General features: G+C 69.1%; 10 protein-coding genes across 10 annotated transcripts; 8 read left to right on the top strand and 2 right to left on the bottom strand.

Annotated features, from left to right (window-relative positions):
• Positions 1-330: 330 nt before the first annotated feature.
• Positions 331-3,030, bottom strand: RHOBADRAFT_50720 (uncharacterized protein; the record flags this gene model as incomplete). Its single annotated transcript, XM_018415463.1, has 9 exons — positions 331-849; positions 939-1,151; positions 1,222-1,338; positions 1,400-1,662; positions 1,730-1,802; positions 1,878-2,039; positions 2,117-2,419; positions 2,487-2,969; positions 3,019-3,030. The coding sequence occupies 9 exons, from the start codon at positions 3,028-3,030 to the stop codon at positions 331-333; spliced, it is 2,145 nt and encodes a 714-aa protein (XP_018274275.1).
• Positions 3,031-3,127: 97 nt separating this feature from the next.
• RHOBADRAFT_50719 (uncharacterized protein) lies at positions 3,128-4,430 on the top strand. Its single transcript, XM_018415462.1, has 4 exons — positions 3,128-3,385; positions 3,492-3,712; positions 3,779-4,247; positions 4,355-4,430. The coding sequence occupies exons 1-3, from the start codon at positions 3,305-3,307 to the stop codon at positions 4,227-4,229; spliced, it is 753 nt and encodes a 250-aa protein (XP_018274274.1). The 5' UTR covers positions 3,128-3,304; the 3' UTR covers positions 4,230-4,247; positions 4,355-4,430.
• A 406-nt stretch (positions 4,431-4,836) lies between these two features.
• RHOBADRAFT_50718 (uncharacterized protein) lies at positions 4,837-5,866 on the top strand (the record flags this gene model as incomplete). Its single annotated transcript, XM_018415461.1, has 3 exons — positions 4,837-4,932; positions 5,004-5,101; positions 5,167-5,866. 3 exons carry the CDS (start codon positions 4,837-4,839, stop codon positions 5,834-5,836), a joined length of 864 nt encoding a protein of 287 aa, XP_018274273.1. The 3' UTR covers positions 5,837-5,866.
• A 1,752-nt stretch (positions 5,867-7,618) lies between these two features.
• On the top strand, positions 7,619-9,244 carry RHOBADRAFT_50717 (uncharacterized protein). The gene is made up of 3 exons (XM_018415460.1): positions 7,619-7,804; positions 7,918-8,004; positions 8,090-9,244. Exons 1-3 carry the CDS (start codon positions 7,665-7,667, stop codon positions 9,081-9,083), a joined length of 1,221 nt encoding a protein of 406 aa, XP_018274272.1. The 5' UTR covers positions 7,619-7,664; the 3' UTR covers positions 9,084-9,244.
• A 145-nt stretch (positions 9,245-9,389) lies between these two features.
• On the top strand, positions 9,390-10,582 carry RHOBADRAFT_40769 (uncharacterized protein; the record flags this gene model as incomplete). Its single annotated transcript, XM_018413767.1, has 7 exons — positions 9,390-9,406; positions 9,480-9,527; positions 9,593-9,725; positions 9,822-9,903; positions 9,984-10,050; positions 10,113-10,347; positions 10,439-10,582. The coding sequence occupies 7 exons, from the start codon at positions 9,390-9,392 to the stop codon at positions 10,580-10,582; spliced, it is 726 nt and encodes a 241-aa protein (XP_018274271.1).
• Positions 10,583-10,920: 338 nt separating this feature from the next.
• On the top strand, positions 10,921-13,303 carry RHOBADRAFT_50715 (uncharacterized protein). The gene is made up of 4 exons (XM_018415459.1): positions 10,921-11,284; positions 11,368-11,668; positions 11,760-12,218; positions 12,285-13,303. Exons 1-4 carry the CDS (start codon positions 11,211-11,213, stop codon positions 13,242-13,244), a joined length of 1,794 nt encoding a protein of 597 aa, XP_018274270.1. The 5' UTR covers positions 10,921-11,210; the 3' UTR covers positions 13,245-13,303.
• Positions 13,304-13,732: 429 nt separating this feature from the next.
• RHOBADRAFT_50714 (uncharacterized protein) lies at positions 13,733-17,579 on the top strand (the record flags this gene model as incomplete). Its single annotated transcript, XM_018415458.1, has 4 exons — positions 13,733-14,944; positions 15,026-15,127; positions 15,201-15,696; positions 15,778-17,579. 4 exons carry the CDS (start codon positions 13,733-13,735, stop codon positions 17,577-17,579), a joined length of 3,612 nt encoding a protein of 1,203 aa, XP_018274269.1.
• Positions 17,580-18,107: 528 nt separating this feature from the next.
• RHOBADRAFT_50713 (uncharacterized protein) lies at positions 18,108-21,524 on the top strand (the record flags this gene model as incomplete). Its single annotated transcript, XM_018415457.1, has 3 exons — positions 18,108-19,453; positions 19,516-19,934; positions 20,013-21,524. 3 exons carry the CDS (start codon positions 18,108-18,110, stop codon positions 21,296-21,298), a joined length of 3,051 nt encoding a protein of 1,016 aa, XP_018274268.1. The 3' UTR covers positions 21,299-21,524.
• A 40-nt stretch (positions 21,525-21,564) lies between these two features.
• On the bottom strand, positions 21,565-22,755 carry RHOBADRAFT_50712 (uncharacterized protein; the record flags this gene model as incomplete). The annotated part of the gene is made up of 2 exons (XM_018415456.1): positions 21,565-22,455; positions 22,534-22,755. 2 exons carry the CDS (start codon positions 22,753-22,755, stop codon positions 21,604-21,606), a joined length of 1,074 nt encoding a protein of 357 aa, XP_018274267.1. The 3' UTR covers positions 21,565-21,603.
• A 242-nt stretch (positions 22,756-22,997) lies between these two features.
• RHOBADRAFT_23201 (uncharacterized protein) lies at positions 22,998-23,968 on the top strand (the record flags this gene model as incomplete). Its single annotated transcript, XM_018412593.1, has 5 exons — positions 22,998-23,061; positions 23,179-23,228; positions 23,311-23,553; positions 23,618-23,689; positions 23,838-23,968. Coding segments are annotated over exons 1-5 (507 nt in total), but the record flags the coding sequence as incomplete, so codon positions are not given.
• Between the last annotated feature and the right edge of the window lie 1,556 nt (positions 23,969-25,524).

Here is a 25,524-nt window from a genome sequence, read left to right as displayed (position 1 = left end):
AAGACAAAATTGGCCGAGGTTGACTTTCTCTCTCTCTCTCTCTCTCTCTCTCTCTCTCTCCGCCCCCTCCCTCTCTCTTCGTGTCGTCCCCTCTCCCTCTTCCCTTCCTTCTCGTGCCCCTCGTCGTCGTCCTCTTGTTGCACGTCCCTCGCTGTAGATCTATCGCATCTCGCTTTCTCCTGCACCGTCTTCTCTCTGTTCAACGCAGCTCGAGCCACTCGTGTCGCAACAGCCCAGTTTCCTTCGAGAGCCCTCTCTACACCGTCCAAGCAAGCCCCATCTCCTCGTCTACAGAGCCCGTCCGTCCCGCACGTCTCGCCCGTCGCCCGCTCAGTCTTCCGAGCGCTCCCACGCCTCGGCCGCGCGCTCGACCTCGGCGACGGCGCGCGCGACGAGGCGCACGTGCCCGAGGATGGACGGCAAGGGCGTCAGGATGGCGCCGTGCTCGCCGGCGAGGATGTGCAGCGAGGGGAAGGGCGGGGTGGGGGTGCTCGGCGGCGGCGGCGGTGAGGGGGAGGAGGATGAGGTGCGGGCGGCGGAGGAGAAGGAGGCGACGAGCGCCGAGGGGTGGAGCGCGGGCGAGGTCGGCGAGGAAGAGGGAGAGGGCGAGGGCGAGCCATTGCCGACGAGCGCGTGCGACACGCCGTTCGACTTGGTCGGCGTCGACGGCTCCTCGTCCTCCTCGTGTGCGCCCTCGCCGTTCATGGCGCTCGGCGGCGCCTCAAGTGCGCGCACGCTCGACGCGGCCGGCGGTGGCGCGCCCGTCGAGAAGCCCGCCGCCTCGAGGTACGCGCGCACCTTGCGCACGGGCAGGATGCAGTCCTTGTCCGACAGGATGACGACGCTCGGCTGCAGGACCGTTGCTCGAGTCAGTGAGGCCGGGCAGGCGAGACGAGGAGAGAGAGGGAGAGAGAGGGAGAAAGAGGGCGAGGGCGCACCAGAGGACCGTGCGGGCAGGGCGTGACGAATGGGGCGTAGTTGGGCACGTCGAACGGCGGCTCGAGCGGTGCCCGGGCACAGGCGGGCACGAGCGCCTCGATGACGCGAGGCGGGAGCGGTGCGGGCGAGGTCGGCGCAAAGACGACCGAGTCGGACCAGCGCAGGTGCCGCGACAGGAAGTGGTTGATGCCGCGCTCGAGGGCAAAGTAGCGCTGTAGGCAGGTCGAAGGTGTCAGGAACGGGTCGAGGGAAGACGAAGAGGGAGGGGAGGGAGGGACGCACGAAGAAGCGCTCGGCGGCGGTTTTACACTTGGTGCGGAAGAAGTTGCGCGGGCTGTCGGCGGAGAAGAGGAGGAACGACATCGGGTCGATCAAGACGGTGCCGGCGATAATGTCGGGCTGAGAAAGAAGAGGGGTCAGCGCCGAGGGCGAGGAGGGGGAAAGAGAGAAGAAGACGCACGGCGTCCCGCAGAAGCCACGCCGCCGCGCCCGTCCCGAAGCTGTGCGCAACGACGACCGCCTTTGTCCTCCTCCAGTGCTCCTCCTCGTGGTCCCCCTCGTAGTCCGAGTCGTCCTCGTCCGGCTCGAGGTGGCTGAGCCCGAACCCGTGGACCCACAGCATGCGCCGCACGGCGGCGACGTACTCGAGGCGGGTAAAGATGGTCGACGGTGGTGCGAGGCGCATCGAGACGTAGGGGATCTCGGGGAGGAAGATGGCGCGACCTGCGGTTCGGCGGGCAGAACGTGAGCGAGTGCGGCGAGGAGGATTCGGCGAAAAGGGGGGACGCACCAGAGATGCTCGACAGCGCGATGAGGAAGGGCACGGTGACGAACGTGCCGCTGATGCCGTGCGCAAAGACGATCTGCGAGTGCGAGTACGGGAGAGAGAGAGTGAGCGGCGCTCAGAGAGGAAAGGGAAGGCAGGCAGGAGGGCTCACCGGCTTCAGGTCCTCCTCCTGAGCCTGCTTGCTCGCCGGCTTCATCCAGTACCCGACGCGAGACGCGAGCGCCGCATTGCCCATGCGCGACGCCTCGAGCGGGTCGAGGTGCTTCTCGAGCGCACGGCGCGAGGAGCGCATGAAGCCGAGCGGGAACGGCCACTGCGGTGCGTGTGCGGCAAGTTCAGTCGACGTCGCGATATTGCGGGGAAAAAGAGAGAGAGGGAGAGTGTGCGCACCGATGACAGCGAGCCGTAGTACCGGAAGCCCGCCAAGAAGAGGGCGAGGTTGCCGACCTGCGAGATGAAGGCGATGGCGGCGTAGAAGACGAGCGGGTGGTGATGCAGGCTGAGGGGCTCCTGGCCGAGCTGGAACACGCGATGAGGTGACCGGCCTCGCAGGAAGCGGAAGGGTGGCGAGCCCGGACGCGACAGGGTGAACTGCGCCTCGAGGAGGAGGATCATCGAGTGGAGCTCGGCGCGGTGGACCGGGTCGGCGAGGACGGCGCGCCGGCTGGCGGCGAACATGAAGTGCGAGATGTACTGCGAAGGGGTTCGAGAGGTCAGTCCCGCCTCGAGAAGGCGGTAGAGAGAGGGGGAGCGAGCGCACCTCCTCGATGTTGGTACGGCCGACCTGCTCGGCCTTGACCTTGGCGAACGCCGGGTCGTCGGCTCCTTGTGCTGCCCGCTTGTAGGCGTACGGCAGGAAGACGCCGCCGAGCCAGTCCCACGGGTCCGCCGCCGACTCGACCATGGCCCGCCAAAGCCTCCATCGCTCCTCCGGGCTGACGGCGTCGTCGTCGCCTCGCCGGTCCCACCACCGCCGCTCAAGCGCGATCGCCGTCGCCTTGGACGCGACCCACCAGATGACCTCGGCGGCGCACCAGGCCGTCAAGGCGGCGAGGGGCAGTCGCAGTTGGACGAGGAGGTCGGCGGCGTCTTGTGGCGGGAGCGACGTAGTGAAGGCGACGGCGGGCGACGCAGGGTAGGCGAGGGCTTGTGCGGCGAGCCAGGCGAGGCTCAAGGGGGCGACAGCATCGAGGGTAGAGATGCCGACGCGAAGGAAGAGGCGGCTGGCAATGCCGTCGGGGAGCTGCGGGCGGGGGTGCGCATGAGCTCGGTAGGCTGAGAGCGAGTGAGACAAAGCTCACCATGAGCTCAGAGCTGCCAGCTTGAGGTCTGGGTGATGAGCGGAAGCTAGTGTGGCTCGGCGAGGAGGAGGCGACCGGCCTCGCCTCTGCTCTCACCTGTCAACGCCCCCGGCCAGTCTGCACGAGCTGCACCTGCCCGGCTAGCACTGTACGACACCGCTAGAGCGCGCCGCATCTCGCCCGCCAGCCCCGATCTCGCAAGCTTTCATCGTTCGACACCCAGCCGACCTCCACCTCGCCGTTCTCGCCCGTCCTTCTTCTTGGTCCAGCGGTCACCATGGCAGCAGCACCGCCAGTGTACCTGCCCTTCATCGTCGCCCCGCCGCTCACCAGCTGCGAGGACGCCTACCTCGTCTTTGTGAGTCTCCGCTCCCTCTCCTCCTGCATCGCTCTCTGGTGCCACCACGCACTGGATGAGTTTCTCGCGCATCCGCTGACATCTGTGCCTCTCGTGCGACCTGCAGGGGCAAGGTGTCGCGCCGTACTCGATCAATGTCATCGCGACTGGCGATGCCACCGGCGCCTCGCTCGAGGCGCTCCCCGTCCAGAAGACCAACACGCCGCTCAAATGGGTCACCGACTTCCAGCCCGGCGCAAACTTGACGTTCGCCTTGACCGACGCTGCCGGGCAGCAGGCCTACTCGCAGTTCCGTGTCGTCCAGGTCGGCGCCGTCTCGAACTGCCCGTGCGTCCACATTTCGTTCCCTCTGTGCCCAGTCGACCGTCCTGACGAGCTTTCGCACCGTCGCAGGAAGACCGACTACACGCCCAAGTTGTCGCCCAACATCGGCGCCATCGTCGGCGGCCTGTTCGGCGCCCTCGCCGCCATCGCCCTCCTGTGCGCCTTCGTCTGGTGGCGTCGCCGCGCGTGGAAGAAGAGCCACCCGACATGGGGCAACCGGTTCGCCGACAGCAAGGCGGGCTCGGTCGTCGACCCGGACGACGTCTGCCTCGCCGACGGGCCCGCCGGCATCGCTCGCGCGGGCACGTTCAACCTCGCCCAGGTCGGCTTCACCGAGGACTCGCTCACGCGGTTGCGCGCCATCGACACGCCGCCGGCGTACACGGGCCCGCCGAGGCGAGCGTCGCAGGACACGACGGTCGTGCCCGTCATCGACGAGGAGGAGCACGAGTTGGCGGCGGCGCTGGCGGCCTCGGAGCGCGACGCCATCACGGAAGAGGCTCGCAGGCCGTCTTCTTGATCTCGCACCCTGTATCTTGTGCGTCCTCGCTTTCTCTCTCTCTCTTTCGCGCTCCCGGGCACCCCTCCTCCCCTCCCTCTCTCGCGCCCGCCGTCCCTGACCTCCTTCGCGCCGGCATCTCGCAGATCTCCAGCTGTAGCCCCACCCACACGTTTTACCTCTCACTCGCGCCTCTCACCTAATTTATTCGCCTTCCTTCACTCGTCGCCTCGCTCTTGGCGTCGGCGGCGCGAGGCAGACATCGGCGCTGCGGCCGGTCCGTGGGAGGCGGACGCACGGCTGGCTCGGAGGTGAGAGAAATCCGCTCACTCTCGTGAGGCGGATGTGCCTGCTGTGCGACGAGAGGGAGGGGACCGGCTTGAGTGTGGGAGTGCGGCTCTGGGGCGCTCGTCGCGAGCAGGGAGCGCTGTTGCGGCCGTACCGCGGCGTCGCCAGCTTGCCCCGGCTCGATCGATCTCGCTCGGCGTTCACTCGCCTCGTTTTGCCCCCAGCTGGGTCCCCTACCCGGGCCGCAGGCATCCCGCCGGCGGCTTCGCCGACGAGCCTCTCGACCGACCGTGTTCGCCCTCGCTGCTCCCCTCTCCTCGTCCCGCTTTCTCGCCCGACCATGCCTCGCGCGAGTGTCAAGGAGGACGGTGGAGCGTCGGCGGCGGCGGTTCGGAGGCGAAGCTCGCTGTCCATTCGCGTGAGCTCCTGCGTCGAGGTGCGTCCGCGATTGTCCTCTCCTTTCTTCACCGGCCTCCTCACTCTCCTCGCCCTCTCCCGTCGTGACAGTGCCGCCACCGCAAGGCTCGATGCTCGAGGACGGCCAACTGCTCGAACTGCAGGATGCGGGGCATACTGTGTACTTGGCTCCCGGGAACGTGCCCAAGGTGCGCTCGACTCTCTCGCCTCGTCTCGGCCCGCCAGACGCTCACCATCACTCGTGCCGCGACAGACGTACGGAGGAGGAGGCGACGATCGAGGCTCAAGACGTCGAGATCCGCCGCCTCAAGATCCGCGTCATGGCCCTCGAGGACCAGGTCATCTCGCTCGGCGGCGGCCTCGATCCCCTCGAGCGTCTGAGCGCGCCGCTCGGCATCACGACGTCGCCTCGCGGCAGTGTCTCGCTCGAGGTGCCGCCGCTCGTGGACCGTCGCGACTCGTCGGCGTCGTGGCTGTCGACCTCGTCCGACACGTCGGCCTCCTCGAGAAGGGCATCGTCGGACGAGCTCTTCCCGCCCGTGTGGACCCTGTCGTCCTCGCGGTCGTCGCTCCCGCTCGTCGAGGACGAGGACGAGGGCGCCGTGCCGGACCTCGTCGTCGCAGAGCTCGCGGCGACGTCGCTCGCCGGGCCCGACGAGTACGCGTTCCCTCGCCCGCCGACACTGCCGTCGCTCGCCCTGCCCGCCCTGCCGACGTTCCCCGTCTCGCCGTCGCCGTCGAGCGCGACGGCGCAGGTCGGCGCGTGGCCGCCGAGGCGCGGCTCGACGCTCGACCCGCTCACGAGCCTCGTCGAGTGGCGCGTCTGCGCGCCGCCTCAGTGCGCCTCGGCAGGGCCGCTCTCGTCGTCCATCTTGCTCGGCGGGTGTGTCCCGCCCGTGCTCTCGCTGCGCACCGATGCCTGAGCCAGGGCCGGGCGTGCGGGTACGCCTGCAGGCCAGCCTCCTCGTCGCTCGCTCCCGTCAAGTACGTCCTCGTCCTCGTCCTCCCGCCGCGGCGCTCTCCTTCCCCCGAAGCCTCGACAGGTTGCCTGACCTTGCCAGCCACACAGAGCGCACCACCCGCACCCGCCCTTGCCAGCCTCGCCGTCTCCTTCGCGCTCCTTCCTCCCTCCTCGTCTCCTTTCTTCCCCACCCGGCCTTCTCATCCTTTTCCTCGTTCCGCCCCCATTAGCGACCCTGTCACTCGACATGAAATGAGATCCCGGGACCCGTCGCTAGAGGGGTTTGTCGCGGGAGACGCGCGAGCGCTGGCTCGCCCTCGCTCGAGCGCGCAGTATCGACTCGGATCTGTTCGCTTTGCTCGCTCGGCGCATCGCAGCTCGGCCGAGGGGCCTCGACTAGCCATGTGCGTCGACAGTCGACGTCGCCAAGCTTCTGCGCGCTGCGCTCGTGCGACGTGCGCACCCAGAACCCGCCAGAAGCGACCTGGCGATCCTCGCTGCACCTTGCGCGCGACCGTCTCACTTTGTCGTTTAGTTACGAGCGATCGGGTCCCTGCCATTCCATTCTCTGTGCGCTCTCACGCTCTGTGATCGAGGAGAACCGCGATGCTGGGTAGATGGGCCGGAGCGCTGCGCTGGGCACGGACCCGCAACGTGTGCGAGTCGCACTGCTGCACGAGGCTCCTCTCCGCAGCTGCTCCCCGCTGCGACTCTTTCGCTTGGCCTGCCAGCCACTCTCGAGGCGCGCACGTCCCGCTCTCGCTTCGAGGAAGAGCGTGCACGAGCCGCGAACGTTGCCTCTGGCTCGGATGTACCGCGCCAGCTCGAGCGACGGGCGGGTCTACTGCCGTCGACGTCGGTGTACTGCCGTCTTTAGGCGTCGCTCGGGCCTGCGTGGCTGGCGGAGGAGGCTTGGCAAGATGCAGCCAGCCCACCTCGAGCTGGTTCGACCTCCCGCAGGGTCCGATTCGAGACGGACGGACGAGGCGACGCTCGGGGTGTGTAAGCCTGCACCGCCGAGCTCTGCCCAAGCTGTGGCTGGCGAGCTCGAACCCGTCAGGTGCGCAGAAGGCCACCTTCCCAAGTCGAGGGGCTCGGAGGGGGGGAGGGACGTGCGCAGCCAACGAGCGACCGTCCACCTGGCCAAGGATCGTCGCCGCCTGAAAGATGGGCGTGCAAACCGCGGCGGCCTCGACCCAGGGATCTGCACGCTTCGCCCCACAGGCACGCGCTGCTCTTGCGGTGCTCCGTTTCGAGCAATCAGCGAATGCGGCGGTTCGCAACAAGCTTAAGCGGCGAGCTGTGTCGGCTTCTGCTAGCTTCCTCGCGCAGTCGACTTTTTTCCAGGCTGCACTCGCAGGCTCGCGAGTCGAGCAGCTACTCGCTCTCACGCAGCGTCGGCCGCCAGCGTGGAGCGCTCCAGCGACGAGCCGATGCAGGGGTTCGTTCCTCTCTGTGATCGAGAGGTGGAGCGTGATCGGAAAGAAGGAAAGGCACCAGGCACCGCCGACGAGAGAGAGTCTTCGCTGCCCCGAAGGCAGTCGTGAGCCGCTCGTCCTCGCCTCCCCACCGCGTTCCTCAAAGCGCTCGCCTCCTTCGACGCACGCTCTCTCTCTCTCTCTCTCTCCTCCTGCCACCACAACCACCCGGCCTCACCGCCCGTCGCCTCACTACCCACCCTGGCTTGCTGCGCTCTCCTCCTCGCCTCGCACTCGACCTCGACGCGATAGCCCAAGCCCCTCTCACCTCCCTCTCGCCGCACCAGCCACCAGTCGCACCCTCTGCCGCTCATGGCCGACACCGCCTACCCGGGCGCCAAGGTCCCGCGCCGCAAGCGCTCAAACAAGTCGGGCCTGAACGCGCCCGACGGTTCCGCGGGCCTTGACGACGCCAAGCGCGTCTCGATGGCCTGCGTCGCCTGCAGGAAGCGGTGCGTCCTCCCTCTCTCACTCTCTTCCCTCGGAGCTCTGGACGAGGCGCGCCCGCCTGTGCGCGCACGCGCAGAAGACTCGCAGACTGACCTCGCCCTCCCCCGCTCTGCAGCAAGATCCGCTGCGACGGCGCCCAGCCGGGTTGCCACAACTGCTCGAAGAGCGGCAAGAGCCCCTGCCGCTACGAGCGCGTCACTGCGTGCGTCCTCAGTCCCCTCCTCGTCTCGTCGAAACCCCTCTCGACGACCTCGGCAAGCTGACTCACCCGTCCTTTGCACCCGCAGCGAGGAGAACCTCGAGGTCAAGATGCGCAAGCGCCTCGCCAAGTTGCGCAAGGAGCTCAGCGCCAGCAAGCAGCAGGACGACACGTCGTCGCAGCTCGGCGCCCGCCGCCGCTGGTCGCGCACCATCTCGTTCGACAAGAACTCGTACGTGCCACCGCCGCCGGCCGTCACGTCGACCGGCTCGGTGCCGTACCTGAGCCCGTCGCCGAGCGGCCTGTCGACCGCCGCACACGGCCTCCACCTCGACAGCGCCGGCTACTCGTACCACCACGGCCACCACGGCGGGTACTTTGACCACCCGGGCTCGCCGTACCCGATCACGCCCACCGACGAGGCGCCCGAGTACTTCGTGTCGGTGCCGCCAGTGCTCGGCGCTCCCCGGTACCCGCCGTTCCTCGACCGCGCGCCGACCGGCCACTCGCCGTACCCGCTTACGCCGCCGATGGACGACGGCTACTCGTGCGCGACCGACCCCAACTGCGCGTGCCACCAGCCCGTCCCGGCGCACATGGCGCCGCCGCCGCTCCCCCCGCCGCCGCGCCAGCAGCACCACGAGCAGCGCCGCCCGTCGTTCCCGCACTCGCAGTCGGCGCCGCTCCTCCCGAGCGCGACATACCAAGCCCGGTACTCGCCGTCGTCGTACGCGCCGCCCGCCCCGCCGCCGCTGTACCCGCACGAGCGCAGCACCGGCCTCGAGCTCGCGCAGCCCATGCCCGTGCGCGCCCAGCCGCCGAGCTTCATCCGCGCCGAGCCGGCCGCCGCCGTCCCGCTGCGCTTCTCGCCGTACCCGATCGTCCCCGTCTCGACGGCACAGGACGACGCGTTCCTCGCGCCGGGCCGCCCGGCCAACTGGGCCGACGCCCTCGGCGAGGACGCGGTGCTCGACCGCGAGCGGCCGGCGGGCTACACCGAGCTGTGGATCGGCGAGCAGAGCAAGGCGCCGCTGGCAGCAGCGCAGGGCGAGTACTCGCACTTTGAGCAGGCGGCGTGGTGAGCCGCTGCGGCGGCCGGGCGCGACGAGTCGAGCAGGGAGCGAGGGAGCGAGGGAGCAAGGGAGCGAGGGGAGGACGGGCCAGGCGTGGCTCGGGGGAATCTGTGCTGTATCTAGCTTTGGTCGTGCGTTGTTGTGCTTGAACTTGAACTTCGTTTTGCGTCTTATCGCGCGAGCGGTGAGGGAAAGCTGATGCATCTCTCGCCTCGTCTCCTCCTCGTCGCGGCGCCCGGCACACCGCCACGTCTCGACTCCTCCCGCCTCGTCCGCCTCGTCGACTTCTCACGGCCAGACCGCTTGCTGCGCACCATGAGCTTCTTCACCAGGTGCGTCCGAGTCTGTGCAGCCCCCCTCTCGCGCGCGTTCCTGCCCGCTCACTCGTTTGCACCCCCCGCCCAGCTCCGCCATCGTCTCGTCGGCGTTCCTGCTCGGCATCCTGTTCACGAGGTGCGTCTCTCGGACCTTGCCCTATCGCAGCCGACAGCTGACCGACTCGCACGCGCGCGCAACAGCCTCCTGTGGGACGCGACGGTCCTGTACGGCCTCACGGCGCCCATCACGGAGCAACAGATCGAGAACGTCGAGAGCTACTACCTGACCTGGTGGAACGGCGGGATGGCGGTCAAGATGTTCATGCACGTCGTCGTGCGTCCCCTCCCCCCGCGTCTCGCACCCGGCCCTCGGTCGTCGACTCGAGCCTGACCTCGTTCATCCCTCCTTCGTCGGCGTGCGTGCCCACAGATGCTCGTCCTCTTCCTGTCGCTCGTCGCCAAGTGGGCCCGTCACACCGAGACGGCGTTCTACTTTACCGGCGCCTCCATCCGTGCGTCCTCTTCCCCTCCCTCTCTTGCCTGCCCTCGCGCCGTCGTTGACCTCGAGCCTCTCGTGTCCTCCCCACCGCAGTCATGCTCATCTGCTCCGCCGCACTCTACATCGTCGTGACCCTCCCGTCGCTCCGCCAGATCGCCAAGTGAGTCCTGCCGTCACTTGTTCCCGTCTCGCACCCGGCATTGACCGTCCGCGTCCTCGCAGGGACCCGTTCAACAAGGCCGCCCACATCCTCCCCGGCGACGACTTCTTCACGCGCATGCAGATGTGGCTCGCCGATCGCAGCACGGGCCTCCTCGGCGACCGCGCGCGCGAGAACGCCAAGGCGCTCGCCGCCCTGCCGCCCATGGAGTGGCGCGCTCGCGTCGAGCACGTCCAGGTCATGTGCGCCGCCAACACGATCGCCATGGTGCTCATCGTCGGCATCGTCATCCTCCAGGTGCGTCCTCAGAGAGCTCTCTCTCCCGCCCCTCGACGCGGCTCGAATCGTCGTGAACGCCCCGACCTGACTTTCGCCTCGCCGCCCGCAGGTGTCCGAGTGGTACCTCGAGCAGGAGATCCTGCGCGACGAGACCGAGGCGTTGCGCAAGCAGGTCTATGGCTCGACGCCGGCTGCGGCTGCGGCGACGCCCGCTGCGCCCGCCAAGGTGACCGTCGAGAAGAAGAAGCAGTAGGAGGGGGTCGAGAGAGGGCAGTCCGGGAGAAATCAGTCTATCGCGTTTGTCAGTCCTTTCCTGCGTGTTCAGAGGCGCCGCAGAGGGCGACTGGGCTGCTCGTCGTGCGCGGTGCCGCAGCTGCGACGCCGTCGTGCGAGAGAGAGCGTGCCTCGTTGGCTCGTCGACTCAGCTTCTCTCCTCGTGCGAGTACCGAGTGAGAGTAGCTTTACACGGCTTGAGACTGCTCGCTGAGCGAGCTGTCGCGCCGAGACGCTGCTCGACCCGCTCGTCTTCCCGACGGCTGCCCCCACCTCCTCGGCACTCTCACCCTCATCACTCGCCCGCTCGAGCCATCGCGTGCACAGCTGCACCGCGTGAACCCCAAGCGCTATCGCAGCCGCCTGCTGCTCGACCGCCGCGCCAGCCCCACGCCGTCGCCCTCCGCCGACCACCCGCGCCAGCTCCCGCAGCTCCCACCTCTATCTCGCACCTGTACGCGCGCGTCCATTGCGCCACTGGACCACCGACAAAATCGCCGCGCCTCACGCCTCCGTCCGCCGACCCAGGACCGCCGCCGAGCCCGCGACCTGCACCATCGGTTCAATCACCCGGCCCACCTCTCGCGCGGTCACGGGCTACGAGCGCGATGGAGACAGACGACGAGACGCCTGTGAGGCGTACGACAACGCCGCTCGGTCGGCTCGATGATCAACGGGCAGGGTGCGTCCTCTCTTCCTCTCGCTCTCCTCCCCTCGCATCTCGCAGCGGCGGCTCCCGGGTACTGACGACCTTGTCGTTCACAGGTTCTCGATCCACTCGCACGCTCAACCTTCTCCACCCCTCGGCAAGGTCGTCAAACCCGTCCTCGAAGCCGCGCCTCGCCCTCGACCATCGCCCAAGTCGGCCGGCAGCGCGTCTTTGCCCGCCCTCACGCGGTACGACAGCTGGGAGCAGCTCCCGCGACCGTCGGCCGACACGTACGGTCGAGGTGGGCACCCGTCGAGCGGCGCAGTGCGGCGGGCGAGTACACGGCGCATCGTCGAGGACGAGGCCGACGAGGGCGGGCCGTTCTCCGACTTTGCGCGCAAAGACGGGAGCTGGAGCGTGCGTCCCTCTCTCCCTCGCCTCGTCTCCACGCGATACGCCCCGATGGGGAATGCGCGCTCACGCTGTCGCCCCTTCGCCGCTCCCGCAGACCCGGAGCGAGACGAGCTCGACCGCCGCGTACACGCCCTACGGCGACTGGCGGCGTCGAGGCTCCGAGTTCTCGACGTCGTCCGTCCTCTCGTCGCACTCGCCACAGTCGCACACGTTCCCGCCTCGGCGCAGCAGCACGGCGACGAGCTTCAAGGGCACGATCGGCCACGAGTCGACCACGTCGTCGATGCCGCTCCTGCGCCGCCACGGCACGCGCGAGAGCCTCGCCGACAGCGAGTCGCCGTCGAGGGGCACGAGCGGCGGCGGCGGCGGCGGGTCGGCGGGCGGTGCGGGTACGCCGACGACGCGGCGGCACCGCGACAGCACGGCGAGCTTCTCGCAGTCCGAGTCGTCGTCGCTGCACTCGTACCCGCCCAAGCCGCGACAGCGCACCGGGTCGCTCACGATGGGCGTCACCGAGAACGACTTTGCGACCGGCCACATCCAGCGACGAGGTGTACGTCCGGCATCCTCTTTGACCTCGAGCGCGTTCGACGAGCCTGACCCGGCCTCTCCTCCACAGAGCGCAGATTCCCGCACCGACGCCTGGCCGAGCTACGTCGGCAGCACGCCCATCGCCAAGCCGTCGCCGAGCTACCAGTCGGCCCTGTCGTCCTACTCGTTCCCGGCCATGCCGTTTCGCGCCCTCGGCATGCCCGCGCCGCCGAGCGCCTACAACCCGCTCGCGCCGCTGCGCAAACGCCTCGCGCGGTCCCTCGCCGTCACGGTCGGCGCACGAGAGCTGCACACCGAGGTGCAGCTCCTCCTCGAGCTCATCGACGCGCTCGAGACCTGCATCGCGACCTTTGGGCCGTCACGAGCCGACTGGTCCGGCCCTCGGCGGGCGTCGACCGACTCGGCGGCGTCGAGCGTGCAAGGGCTCGCAGGCGCCAAGACGCCCCTCACGAGCGTGGCTGCGTCGCCGACGCCGACGACGGCCGAGGCCGACAAGGTCGCCCTCGTCGACGAGGTGCGCCTCCTCGTCAGCGAGGTCGTCGAGCTCGTCCCGGCCGCTCAACGGTGCCTCACCGATGGCGGCTACGGCCCCCTCGCGGCGCCGGCGCCGTCCGTCTCGACCCGGGCGCTCCTCGAGGCGCTCGAGCACCCGTCGCCGCCGCAGCTCGTCGCCGACCCCGAGTGGTGGCCGCGCAAGCTCGCGCGCGACTGCCGCTCGCTCCTCGACGAAGCGGGCCTGCCGACGGGGCAAGGGAGCGCGACGCAGACCGTGTGGGCGCTCGCGACGAGGCTGAGCGAGGAGGCCGACGCACGGCCCTCGCCCTCGAGCGTGGCTCCGCCCGCGTCGTCGCCGACCTCGCCGGCTTCCTCGAGCGCGTTCGAGCCTCGTGGGACTCGCAGCAGTGGGCCGGGCCCGGCGCTGTCGGACGCGAGGCGGGACGAGCTGCTGTTGCAGGGCAAGGCGAGGTGGGAGGAGTTCCGCGAGCGGCAGAGTCACCTCGAGCACTTTGCGCCTGCCCCTGTGTAGCGGCCCTTTGAGCAGTGCGACTGCATTGCAAGGCTGTCCCCACGGCTTGCGGCGTTCGCAGGTCGCCCACGTGAGGGCAAGGTCGGCTGCGCCGCGCCCGCGGGCCCCTCCTCCTCTCGCCCGCCCGATCGGCCCGCCTGCACAGCCTCGAGAGCAGCACCGGCCGCCCCGTGCTCGACCTCCAGGCGTCTACGATCCGCGTCAGCACCCTGCAGCACCTCAGCAGCCGCCGCCGAGCCGTTCCCCTCGCGCGCTCCTCCCCACCGACCGACCCTGCCTTCCGCGCCTCGTCGGCGCGTCCAGCCGTGCCGTGCGCGCGCCCTTGTCGGTCCAGCACAGTCCAACGACGAGTGCGCTGCCTCACCTGGCCCTCACGGTGCGTGCCCATCGCTCCCCTCCGTCCTCCCCCTCGGCTCGAACGCATTTACTGACTCGTCGCTCGACAAACAACGTCCAGGCCTGCAGCGCCTCCCTCGACGCCGCGCTAGATGCTGCCGCACCACGCCGCACAGCAGCAGCACCAGCCTGGCCAGCCGTACGACCTCGCCAACCCCCAGTTCGCGCCCAAGAACGGCGCGCCCATGCCGGCGTCGGCGTTCGCGGCTCCTCCTCGCCCGATGTCGGCGCAACACGGCCAGTACGGCTCGCCCGCACCGCCGCACGGCCAGGTCGACTACTCGAACGGCGCCGGCGCGTACGGCCAGCAGCACGGCGGCGCCATGATGGACTCGCCCGCCGCGTTCGGCACGCAGCAGGCCGGCGCGCCGCCTAGCCAGCAGGCGCCGTGGCCCCAGCCCGTCCAGCAGCAGCAGCAGCAGCAGTACCAGCAGCAGCCGCACAACATGTACATGAACCCCGGCGGCGCGCACGGCGGCGGCGGCGGCGGCGGCGGGACCCCGGCGTCGTCCTCGACCGCGAGCCTGTTCCAGCAGCAGCTCGCCCAGCAGCAGGCCATGTCGAGCTCGCCAGCACCTCCGCCCCAGGCCAACTACCAGAACCTCGCGCACTCGCAGCAGCAGTACCTCCAGCAGCAGCACGCGTACCAGCAGCAGCAGCACCAGGCGCAGGCCCAAGTCCGGGCCTCGCAGGCGCCTCAGCACCACCAACCCTCCCTGTCTCAATCCCCAGCGCCGCAGCCCAAACATTCCCCCTTCTCGCAACCTCCTCGAGTCGCCGGCCAGCCGTCGATGCAGGACCTGCAGGCGACCCTGCGCGGCGTCAACCTCAACGGCATGACGGCCGAGCGCTTCCAGCAGCTCCCGCCGCACCAGCAGGTCGCCGTGCGCGAGTTCCTCACGCGCTCGCGCCAGGCGCAGCAGGCGCAGCTCGGCCTCGGCATGCCCGGGCCCGGCGCCCCCTCGCCGCGCACGCCCGCCGCCGCGAGCCCGCCCGCGCGACCGCCGACGGCGCAGGCCCAGCCCCAGCCCCAGCCTCAAGCGCCGCCTCATCCTCACCAAGGCCAGTCGCAGGGCGACGGCATGGCGGCGCCGGGCCAAGGGCAGGGCGCGGCGCCGGGTCAGCAGGCGCCTGCTTCAGGGCCGCCGGCGCAGAGCCCGCAGGCGGCCGCCTTCCTCAAGACGCTCGCCGAGTTCTACAGCAAGAAGGGCATGCCGTTCCACGGCGCTCCTGTCGTCGAGGGCCGGCCGCTCGACCTCGCGAGGATGTTTGCGGCTGTGACGCAGGCCGGTGGGCTCGCAGGCGTGCGTCCCACTCTCTCTCTCTCCCCTCCCTCTTTCCTTGTCTCGGCGAGCTCCTCCATTGACGCTCTTATGCGAGTACAGGTCACGAACGCGCGCAAGTGGGGCCTCGTCGCGAGCGGGCTCGGCTTTGCGGCGGCAGCACCTGATCAGCATCCCGACCAACGCCTTCAAGCGCTCATGCAGGTGCGCTCACCTCTTTCTGCGTGCCTTTCGAACCGTCGGGCCGGACCTGACGCCCTGTCTCGTCCTGCCACAGGCCTACCAGCAGGTCCTCTTCCCGTTCGAGCAGTACTGGGCGCAGGCGCAGCAGGCGCGCCTCGCTCAAGCGCAGCAGGCCCAGGCCCAAGCGCAACAGCAACAGCAGCAGCAGCAGCAGCAACAGCAGCAGCAGCCACAGCAGCAGCAGCAGCCACAGCAGCAGCGCAGCCAGTTTGCCGCTCAAACCGCGTCGCCGATGGGTGCGAGCGCCACGCCGACCGCCGAGCAGCTCGGTCAGCCCGCCACCCCGTCCGCCGCCGCTCCCGGCACGCCGCAGCAGGGCCCGTCGCGGCCATCCACGGCGACGACGACGCGGCCTGCCTCGCGAGCGGCGGCGACGCCCGCGCCTGCCACGGCCACAGCGTCGCCGCTCATGGCGCAGGCGGTCCCGCCCGGCGCGCCCTCGCCGTTTGCGACGGTGAACGGGACCCAGCCGGGTACGTCGAGCGGGCCGAGCGAGGACTTGAAGGTCAGGGCCAAGGTGGAGGACTCGAGTGCGTCCCCCTCACTCTCGTCCCTCGCGTTCGTCAGCGATCGGGCGCAGCATCGACTAACCCTGCTTCTCCTGCCCGCAGCCGACGACGCCCAGCTCCCTACCGCCATCCCTCCTATCCCTCTCGCCGCGACCACGCCCGCGCCGGCCCCGTCCGTCGGCCCGCCTCGCCGCAAGCGCCGGCGCATCGAGTACGCCCCGCTCGCGCGCCCGGTCGACACGTACGGCGGCACCGACCTCGCACTCGTCGAGGCCATCTTCCACCGCCTCGACAAGATGCGACCGCGCCGCACCATCGCCGACCTCGGCACGGTCGACGTGCACGGCCTCACGATGAGCCTGCGGTCGAGGTTGGCGAGCGAGGTGTCGTACGCGCTCAACGCGCTCGCCACCATCGCCATGGCGCCGCCGCACGAGTCGAGGTTCAAGCTGCGCGACAACGCCGACCTCGTCGAGGAGCTGCTCGACCTCCTCGAGGAGACGGCCTTCGGGCTCGACGGCGCCGGTGACGACGACGGACACGAGCCACCAGCGGCCGCTCTCGAACCCGGTCCGACACCCTGTCGCGAGCCCGACACGTACCGTCGGCTGTTCTCGCTCGTCGAGGACGAGGCGAGCGACCCAGCGCCCGTACCGCCACCGCCCTCGTCCGACCCTGCCGCGTCGTCGCTCCGCCCCGCCGAGGTTACGCTCGCCGTCGTCAACCTCGTGCGCACGTTCGCGTTCGACCACGACGACGCCCAGTTCCTGGTCGACGACGGCCGCGCCGCCGCCCTCCTCGTTCGAGCCGCGAGCCTGCCGCTCGAGCGCTCACGCTACCTCGGCGGCGCCGCCTCGTCGTCGTCGTCCTCGGACGTGCACGTGACGGCGGCCCAGTCGATGGCGCTCAAGAAGGCGGCGCTCGAGACGCTGGCGGCGTTCGGCACCAACATGCGCCTCGACGCCGTGTCGCCCGCGACGGCGGCCCAGACGGTCGACCTGTTGCTGTTCTTCGTGCGCGAGCCGCACACGCACCGCGAGCCGTGGGCGTTCGACCTGAGCAACACGCCGGGCATGGCGAGCAAGCAGGCGCAGGTGCACGCGTACCCGTCGTCGTCGTCGTCGTCGGCGGCGGTCAACAGCAGCGCGGTCCCGCCGTACCTCGACCTCGGCCTGTCGACGTTTGCGCGCCTCGTCCTGCCCGACGCGAACCGGGCTGTCGTCGGGCGCCTCCTCGACCCGGACGAGCTGCACTCGCTGTTCGACGCGCTCGTGCGCCTCCTGCCCGTCGCCGAGGCCGACTTCCAGCTCATGACGTTCGAGGTCGGCATCGTGCACGTGCACAACACGATCATGACGCTGTACAACCTCGCGTTCCTCGCGCCGGCGAGCATCCGGCTCCGGCTGCGCGCCGACCCCAAGGCGGTCAAGAGCCTGCTGCGCGTCGTGCGCCGCCTCGTCGGGACCCTGTCGGCGTCACACGACACCGAGATCTGGCAAGGGATCGCCGAGCGGTGCATGGCCATCCTGCGCCTGCTCGACGACGTCGACCGCCCGGTGAGCGGCGCCAAAGCGGCGCAGCAGGGCGTCAACGCGGGCCTGCCGTGGTGGGGCCTCAGCATGAGCGGCATCGACGACGACGACGACGACACGGCGGGCGCGGTCGACGAGGGCCCGCCGTCGCCCGTCGAGGACGCAGGCGCCGCCGGCGAGAAGGACGACGTCGTCAAGCGCGACCACGCGCACGGACCAGCGCCGTCGTCGTCCGCGGGTCCGATCCTCGCCGGCGAGCGACGAGCCCTGTTTGAGGCGGTCCAGATGGGCTCGCTGCAGCTGGCGATCCCGGCGTTGGCGCAGATGGCGGACGCGACGCGTGGCAGCGGCGGGCGGCGGCGCAGGCGGTGAGCTCTCGGTGCGGGGCGGGCGGGCGGGAGAAGTTGGATAGTCAGTCAGACGTTGCATCGTAGACTCGACTTCGAGCTAGAGGCACGAGCGAGCGAGCGTGGGTTTCGGAAAGCGTGCGCCCCACCACGCACTTCGCGAGAGAGAGCGGGCTTGCCCACCAACGGCGTCGCCCTCTGCGACGCGCCTGTTGCTCCTTGTCGACCCACCCACAGCCTACGAGCACACCTTTGCGCGCGTTCGACGCCCTCCTCGCAGCCCAGTCGTCCCTCGCCGCCCGACCGAGACCGCCCCTCGTTGTCCCTCCTCCCTCACCCTGTCGCCGTCGTCCCGTCCAACGCGCGCACACGGGCAGCACCAGGACTCGGCAGGTGCGTCCCCGCCTCTCTCATACTCGCCCCGAGCCTCTCTGTCCGAAGCCGCGTGCGCTGACGCTTCGCCGCCCCGCCCCATCCGGCCGTCCGCGCGCCTCGGAACAGACTAGGAACCCCGCCGCGCCGCCTCGCCTTGAGCGCACCCCGACGCTGCAGCATGCAGCTCGACCCGCACCCGGCGGGCAGCTCGACCGTCGTGCGCGATGATGCGCCCGCGCCGGCCGCCCCTCGCGCGCGCCCTCCCCCCTTGGCCCTCAACGGCGCCGAGGCCCGGCCTGCACCGCCCCTCCTAGGCGCAGCCGTCCCGCCCGCTCGCAAGGGCCCGCCCAGGCTCACCCTCGGCGTCGCGTCGACCATGGCCGCGCCGCTCGACCGCGCGAGCCCAGTTGGAGGACCCGCCCTCACGGTCCAACCCGCCTCGCCCGCCATGTCGTCGTCGAGCACCCCGTCGACCTCGCCGTTCCCTCCGCCTGTACCGTCGACATCCTCCCTCGACTCGGCGCAGCACCCGGCGCGCGCACCCTCGTTCCAGCCGCCGCCGTCCGCGGGCGCCAACGGCGGCGGACTCGCCGCGCGACGAGCCGCAAAGCTGGGCAAGAAGCGGCTCTCGCTCGTCGTGCCCGCCAACCCGCACTGGTCCCTCCCCTCGGCAGGACCCGACGGGCCCGCGACGACCCTCCTCTCGCCCGTCACGCCGTCCTTCCTCCGCCCCTCGACCTCGTCCATGGACGCCGAGACGCGCTCCCTCCCTCCTTCCCCTCTCCTCCTCACGACCTTCATCGGCGCCGAGGGCACCGAGGCCCCCGACCGCACGATCGGCCGCCTCATGCTCAAGCAGCAGGCCGACGAGATGCGCGAGCAGATGCGCGGCGGGCGCGGCATGAAGCGCCGCACGAGCATCCCGCGCCTCAACCTCGTTCGCGGCGGCGCATCAGCGCATCCCGCGAGCCTCGACCCGACGGCGCCGCCGGTTGAGCGAGTCGCGACGCCCGCAGGCGGCGGCGGCGGCGCGCCGTCGGCCGTCCAGCTCATCCGCGGCGACGCGGTCGAGCGAGGACTCGCCGCCGACGGCGACGTCGTCGTCGAGGAGTTCCCGTACGCCAATGGGCCGCGCGAGATCATCCCGGGCGTCTTCCTCGGCAGCGAGCAGAACGCCAAGGACGCCCAGGTCCTGCGCGACTGGCGCATCGGCTTCGTCCTCAACGTCGCCAAGGAGGTCGAGTGCCCGTGGGGCGCCGACGACGAGGAGGACGCGCTCGCCGGCCCACAGGTCGCGACGCCGGGGCAGGACGGCCCGCTCTCGTCGGACCGAGGCGCCCCGAGCGGCCAAGCCCGGTCCGCAAAGCCGCAGGCGAGCCCGGCGTCGACTTTTGCCGCGTCGACGTCCCCGTACGGCGCCAACGCGACGTCGCAGCCGCCCGTCCGCCCGCCGTTCGTGCGCCCGACCGCCTCGACGCCCAACCTCCACGCCGTCTTTACCCTCCCTCCCCACCGCCTCCTGCGGTTCCCGCCATCCCCATCTCGTTCCTTCCCTCGCCGCCCGACTCGGACCCGATGCTGCGCAGCCTGTCGACCTCGCCGCCTCAGCAGCCGCGCCGCCTCTCGCGCCAATCCTTGCGCCGATCCGGCGGCAGCACCACCTCGGCGGCGACGGCGACCGCGACGGCGCCGACGACCTCGTCCTGCCCGGGCTCGGTACGGTACGCGGCCCAGGCGCGCACAGGCCGGCCCGCGCTCGAGTACCTGTGGCTCAAGTGGGGCCACGACGAGGCCGACCTCGTCGAGGCGCACAAGTTCCAGGCCGCGTTCGCGTTCCTCGACTCGGCGCGCGACAAGGGTGAGCGCGTCCTCGTCCACTGCCAGTGCGGCGTCAGTCGCAGCGCGACCGTCGTCATCGCGTACTGCATGCGCGAGGCGGCGAGGGCGCTCGCCGAAGGCCGCGAGTCGGACGAGCTCGCCGGCTGTACGGGCATGCACGACACTTGTGCGTCCTCTCTTCTTCTCTTCTCTCGCGCATGGAGCCCAACAAGCCCCGGAGCTCACGTCCTTCTCTTCGTCACAGACTCGTTCGTCAAGGAGAAGAGCGAGTGGGTCGGCCCCAACCTGTCGCTCGTCTTCCAGCTCGTCGCGTACGAGCGCACGCTGCGGGGCGACAGCGCGAGCGGCGAGGAGGGCGACGAGCCACCGTATCCGCATTATCCGCCCGAGCCAACGTCCGCCCGTCCTGCCGACGACGACGACCTTCCGCCGCCGACGCCCGCCGTCGGCTTCAGCCCGTTCGCCTTCCCTGCTCCCCCTCCTCCCGTATCGCGCTCCACCTCGTACGGCATGCCCAGCATCAACGGCCACGGCAGCACCGCATTGTCGAGCCCGCGCACGCCGTCCCCGCCCCATCCGGCGTCGCAGCTCTCGACGCCCGACCTCGCCCACCACGACCCGCTCGTCTCGCCGAGCCTGAGCACCGCGACCAAGGCCTCGTCGGTCACGTCGACGCCGGGCTCGACGGTCGGTCGGCGAGGGCTGTCGCCGCAAGAGGTGCGCATCGTGCGCGGCGCGGACGAGGGCGAGGACGAGTTGGCGGCGTCGGCTGCTCGCGCCTCGCGCACGTCGGGCGAGTCGCTCGGAGCGCCCGAGGTGGGCAAGGCCGTCCCGTTCGGCGCCTTTGCCGTGCCGACGCCGCCGCCGTCGCACTACACCGCCGGCCTCGAGGACGCCGCGTCGCCGACGACGGCGCTGTACCCGCCGGGCGTGCCCCAACACGACGCATCTGGCGGCGCGGCACAGCAGAGCGGGCGCAGCCACTTTGCGCCGCCTCTGCGCACGTCGTCTTTGCGCGCCGCCCTCCCGCCGCTCCAGGTCCACCTCCCGTCACCGCCCTCGTCCGCACCGCGCCACTCGAGCCCGATCACGATGGTCGTCAACTCTCCGTCGTCGCCCGCACCGCCTCGGCAGCTCCCTCCCCTCCAGCTGTCCCGCCCGCGTCCGACGATCGCGACCGTCACGTCGCCTCTCTCGCCCGCGTCCAACGCCTCGGTCACCTCGCCGACGGCCATCCTCTCGGCCCTCAGCCTGAGTAGCAGCTCGGGCTCGTCGGCGTCGCTCGCGGCGCCCCTGTCGGCCCTCTCGCGCACCAACTCGACGAGCTCGCAGACCGGGCGCCGCTTTGGCATGAGCCAGACGGCGCTCGAGCGCCGCGCGAGCCACCGGCGCGTGTGCAGCGACACGATCCGCGTGCCCGTTGCGGGGCTCGCGGCGGCGGTCGGGAGCCCGGGCGGGTCGAGGCCGGCGTCGCCGGCGCAGATGGGAGGCGGGTCTCGGGCGGCGCGAGCGGACGAGCAGCAGGGCTAGCCTCGCGAGGCTCACGCCGTTCCCTCTCTTTGCTCCTCGTCCCCTGTCGTCTTTATCTCCGTAGCGTCCCTCTCCACCTTGTGCCCCTCGGTCGCCCTCTCGTGCTCGCCTCCTCCTCCCATCTTGCGCCGTAGACCTCGCTGGCCGAGCGTCTCGTTCCGGTCCTTTCTCCTCTCGTCCTCCCTTACCATGCAGTTTTCCGTGCATCTCTCCTCATCGTTCTCTCTCTTGCGGCAGCTCGTCTCTCGAAAGTCGCAAGGCGAAGAGAGCGAGAAAGGGCAGCACCTCGTTGCCGCGCACACTTGCTACGGCTCCTTGACCCGGACCACCACCTTGCCCCTCGCCTTGCCATCGATGACCTTCGCGAACGCCTCGGCGACGTCCTCGTACGCGTACTCGCCGTCGATCGAGACGATGTAGTCGTCGTCGCCGCCCTTGGTCAAGTCGGCCGCCTCGGCGAGCCAGCTCGCGTCGTTCTTGAAGTTGATGCATGCGTAGCGGTACCCGAGGCCCATCCAGCCGCGCAGCAGGCGGTACAGCATTGCCCAGCAGGTCAAGTAGAGGAACGAGCCGCCGAGCGCGGCGCGCGACGTCTTGTCGCCCACGATCGTCGTGTAGCTGCCGCCGGCCGGGAAGGCGCGCGTGCGAGGCGACAGGAGGCGCGGGACCGAGGGCAGCAGCGAGGTCCCGCCGACGCAGTCGATGATGGCGAGGAAGCCGCCCTCGCCCTCGGTCGGACGCAGCGCCGCGAGCCGCTCAGCGACGTCGTCCGCCTCGTAGTCGACCGTCTCGTGCGCGCCGAGCGAGCGCACCAGGTCGGCGCTGCGCGCGGAGCACGATGCGACGACGCGCAGGTCCATGCGCTTCGACGCGAGCTGGACGACGTGCTGCCCGACCGCCGAGGCGCCGCCGAGGACGACGACGGTCGGCCGTGGAGACGTGCGGCTCTTTGACGATGTAGGCTCGCCGTGCGCCGGTGCTGGTGGAGGTGGAAGAACGAGGTAGGGTGGCGAGAGGACGGTGCGAGCGGTGAGGAAGACGAGGGGGAGGGCGGCGGCCTGGGTCCACGACAGGTGTGGTGGTTTCGGGACGACGGTCGAGCGCGAGAGGTCGACGACGCAGAGCTCTGACAAGGTGCCGCCGTTCGGGCCTGCGAGCTTCAGGAGGTTCGCGAGAGGTCAGTCGACGGGCCGAGCGAGGGATGGGAGCGAGAGGGAGGGTACGAGGCGACGCACCGGATTGACCGTCACGCCCATGACTTCTGCGCCGACCTCGAACTCGTTGGCGTCCTTGCCCCTGCCGAGCACCGTGCCGGCAAAGTCGCAGCCGATCCCGTGCGGGCCAGCGAGTGCAGGAAGGCGAAAGATGGCGAGGTTGCGGAGCTGGGCGTCCACCGGGTTCAAAGACGCCGCGTAGACCTGGACGAGGAGCTCGTTCGGTCCAAGGCTCGCTGGCATGGGAGCAGAGAGGTCGACGAGCGAGAGGGTTGAGGGGAAGGGCGGTGCCGAGTGGACCCAGGCTCGGTGCGAGGGCGGATCGTGTGGCTCGGCCATGTTAATTTTATTGTTCAAACATGAGAGCTTAGTACGTGAAACATGAGAGCTTAGTACGTTAGCCATGAGAGCTTAGTACGTAAACGAACCGCGTCGCCGAGTCGGCGCCTCTTGGCTCCGCCTCGACCCTCTATCGCCCAAGTGCACGACCTAGCAGGGCTGTAGCGCAGCCAGGAGCCAGCTGTGCCGCCCACTCGATGATCCATGCAGGTGCGTCGCCCCCTTCACCTGCCTCTCGTCCTCATCGCCTCCCTCATCTCGCGCCCTCCCCACATCGTCACCTCGACCTCGTGGTGCCGCGCTGACCGCTGCTGTGCGCACACACAGTCCTGATCTTCAACAACAGCGGCAAGCCCCGCCTCAGCAAGTTCTACTCGGTGAGTCCTCGTCGCTTCCCCTCGGCTCCCCCCCTCGAAGCTGTCGCTGAGCCGCCTCGTCCCACCCTCCGCCTCCACGCAGCCCTCTTCGCCAAAGACCCGTGCCGCCATCCTCCAGCGCATCTACACTCTCGTCTCGGTCCGCGACGACTCGCAGTGCAACTTTGTCGAGCTCCCAGCCGGCTTCGGCTTTGGCGACCACGGCGAGAAGGACGACTCGGAGCAGGAGGACCTCCGCGTCATCTACCGCCACTACGCGACCCTGTACTTTGCGTTCGTCGTCGACCAGAGCGAGTCGGAGCTCGGGATCCTTGACCTCATCCAGGTGCGCCCCTGCTCCCTCCCTCTTCCTTCTCGCCTGCACGTCGGCTGACCCTTCCGACACGCAGGTCTTTGTCGAGTCGCTCGACCGGTGCTTCGAGAACGTGTGCGAGCTCGACCTCATCTTTCACTTTGACGAGGTGCGTCCCGCCCTCGTATCTTCCTCCCGACCCCAGCTGACCTCTGCCTCTTCCCTCCCCGTGAACCTTTCCTTCCACTCCACCGCCATCGCTCTCGCCCTCTCTCCGTCCCCTCGCATGTGCTGCCACTGCGTGCGTCCACACACAGGTCCACACCCTCCTCTCGTGCCTCATCACCGGCGGCCTCGTCCTCGACACGTCGCTCGACAGCATCCAGGCCACCTTCCGCGCCCAGTCGCAGGCCAAAAAGGCGTCGCAGGGCAGCGGGGTCTCGGCGGGTGGTGGGCTCAACCTGGGTGCGCTGGGCGAGGCTGCGGGAGGGCTGTTGGGGGGAGAAGGCGGACCTTTTGGCCTTGGCGCACTGAGGAGGGGCCGATAGGGTGTCGTCCGCGCTGTAATGTCTCTTGTCTTGTCTCTCTTGCGGCAGTCCCTTGGCGTCGGGTCTGAATCTCTGCCTGCCTGGTTGCTGAGTTCGAGTCCCTTGATAGTGTCAAATACTTGTTTTCCGGAGAGCTTGGAGACAAAAAGCTATTATTCTTGAAAGCATAAGATGCTGCCTGTTGCTGTTAGCCATTCCTGCCGAAAGGCCGTCATCCTCTTTTGCAGACCTGGCGGCCTGGGACCTTCCCGGCCTGAGGTCTGACTATGAGGTGACTCACTGCTGTCTTAACTCCTTCCAGCCCATCCAGGGGGCACAAGAGACACAACAGAGTCCCAAACAGTGCAATAGGGTGACTGACAGGAAGAAGGCCCAGCAGCCCTCGGAGGTTCCCTGCAGAACAATTTGGCCCGTTGCAAAACCTCCTGTGACAGGCCTGTCCAGTTGGGGCAAGATGCTTCACAGGGTGAAGCTTAGGGTTGTAGAGTTACAGGGCAGGTCACTTGCAGGAACAAGGCGTGGCGGCATGAAACCCCCAGCCCCTTCGGCTGGACTACAATTTGGCTTGTCACAAAACCTGCTGTGACAGGCCTGTCCAGTTGGGGCAAGATGCTCCACATGGTGAAAGGTTGTAGAGTTACATGGCAGGTCACTTACAGGAACAAGGCGTGGCGGCATGAAACCCCCAGCCCCTTCGGCTGGACTACAATTTGGCTTGTCACAAAACCTCCTGTGACAGGCCTGTCCAGTTGGGGCAAGATGCTTTACAGGGTGAAGCTTAGGGTTGTAGAGTTAGTTACAGGGCAGGTCACTTGCAGGAACAAGGCGTGGCGGCATGAAACCCCCAGGCCCTTAGGCTGGACTACAATTTGGCCCGTCACAAAACCTCCTGTGACAGGCCTGTCCAGTTGGGGCAAGATGCTCCACAGGGTGAAGCTTAGGGTTGTAGAGTTACAGGGCAGGTCACTTACAGGACCAAGGTGTGGCGGCATGAAACCTCCAGCCCCTTAGGCTGGACTACAATTTGGCCTGTCACAAAACCTGCTGTGACAGGCCTGTCCAGTTGGGGCAAGATGCTCCACATGGTGAAAGGTTGTAGAGTTACATGGCAGGTCACTTACAGGAACAAGGCGTGGCGGCATGAAACCCCCAGCCCCTTAGGCTGGACTACAATTTGGCCCATCACAAAACCTCCTGTGACAGGCCTGTGCAGTTGGAGCAAGAAGCTTCACAGGGTGAAGCTTAGGGTTGTAGAGTTACAGGGCAGGTCACTTGCAGGAACAAAGCGTGGTGGCATGAAACCTCCAGCCCCTTAGGCTGGACTACAATTTGGCCTGTCACAAAACCTCCTGTGACAGGCCTGTCCAATTGGGGCAAGATGCTCCACATGGTGAAGCTTAGGGTTGTAGAGTTACAGGGCAGGTCACTTACAGGACCAAGGTGTGGCGGCATGAAA

Source organism: Rhodotorula graminis (assembly GCF_001329695.1).
Source record: "Rhodotorula graminis WP1 unplaced genomic scaffold RHOBAscaffold_1, whole genome shotgun sequence".
NCBI lineage: Eukaryota > Fungi > Basidiomycota > Microbotryomycetes > Sporidiobolales > Sporidiobolaceae > Rhodotorula > Rhodotorula graminis.
The sequence above is the reverse complement of the archived record's forward strand: the minus strand, read 5'-3'. Positions and strand labels throughout refer to the sequence as shown.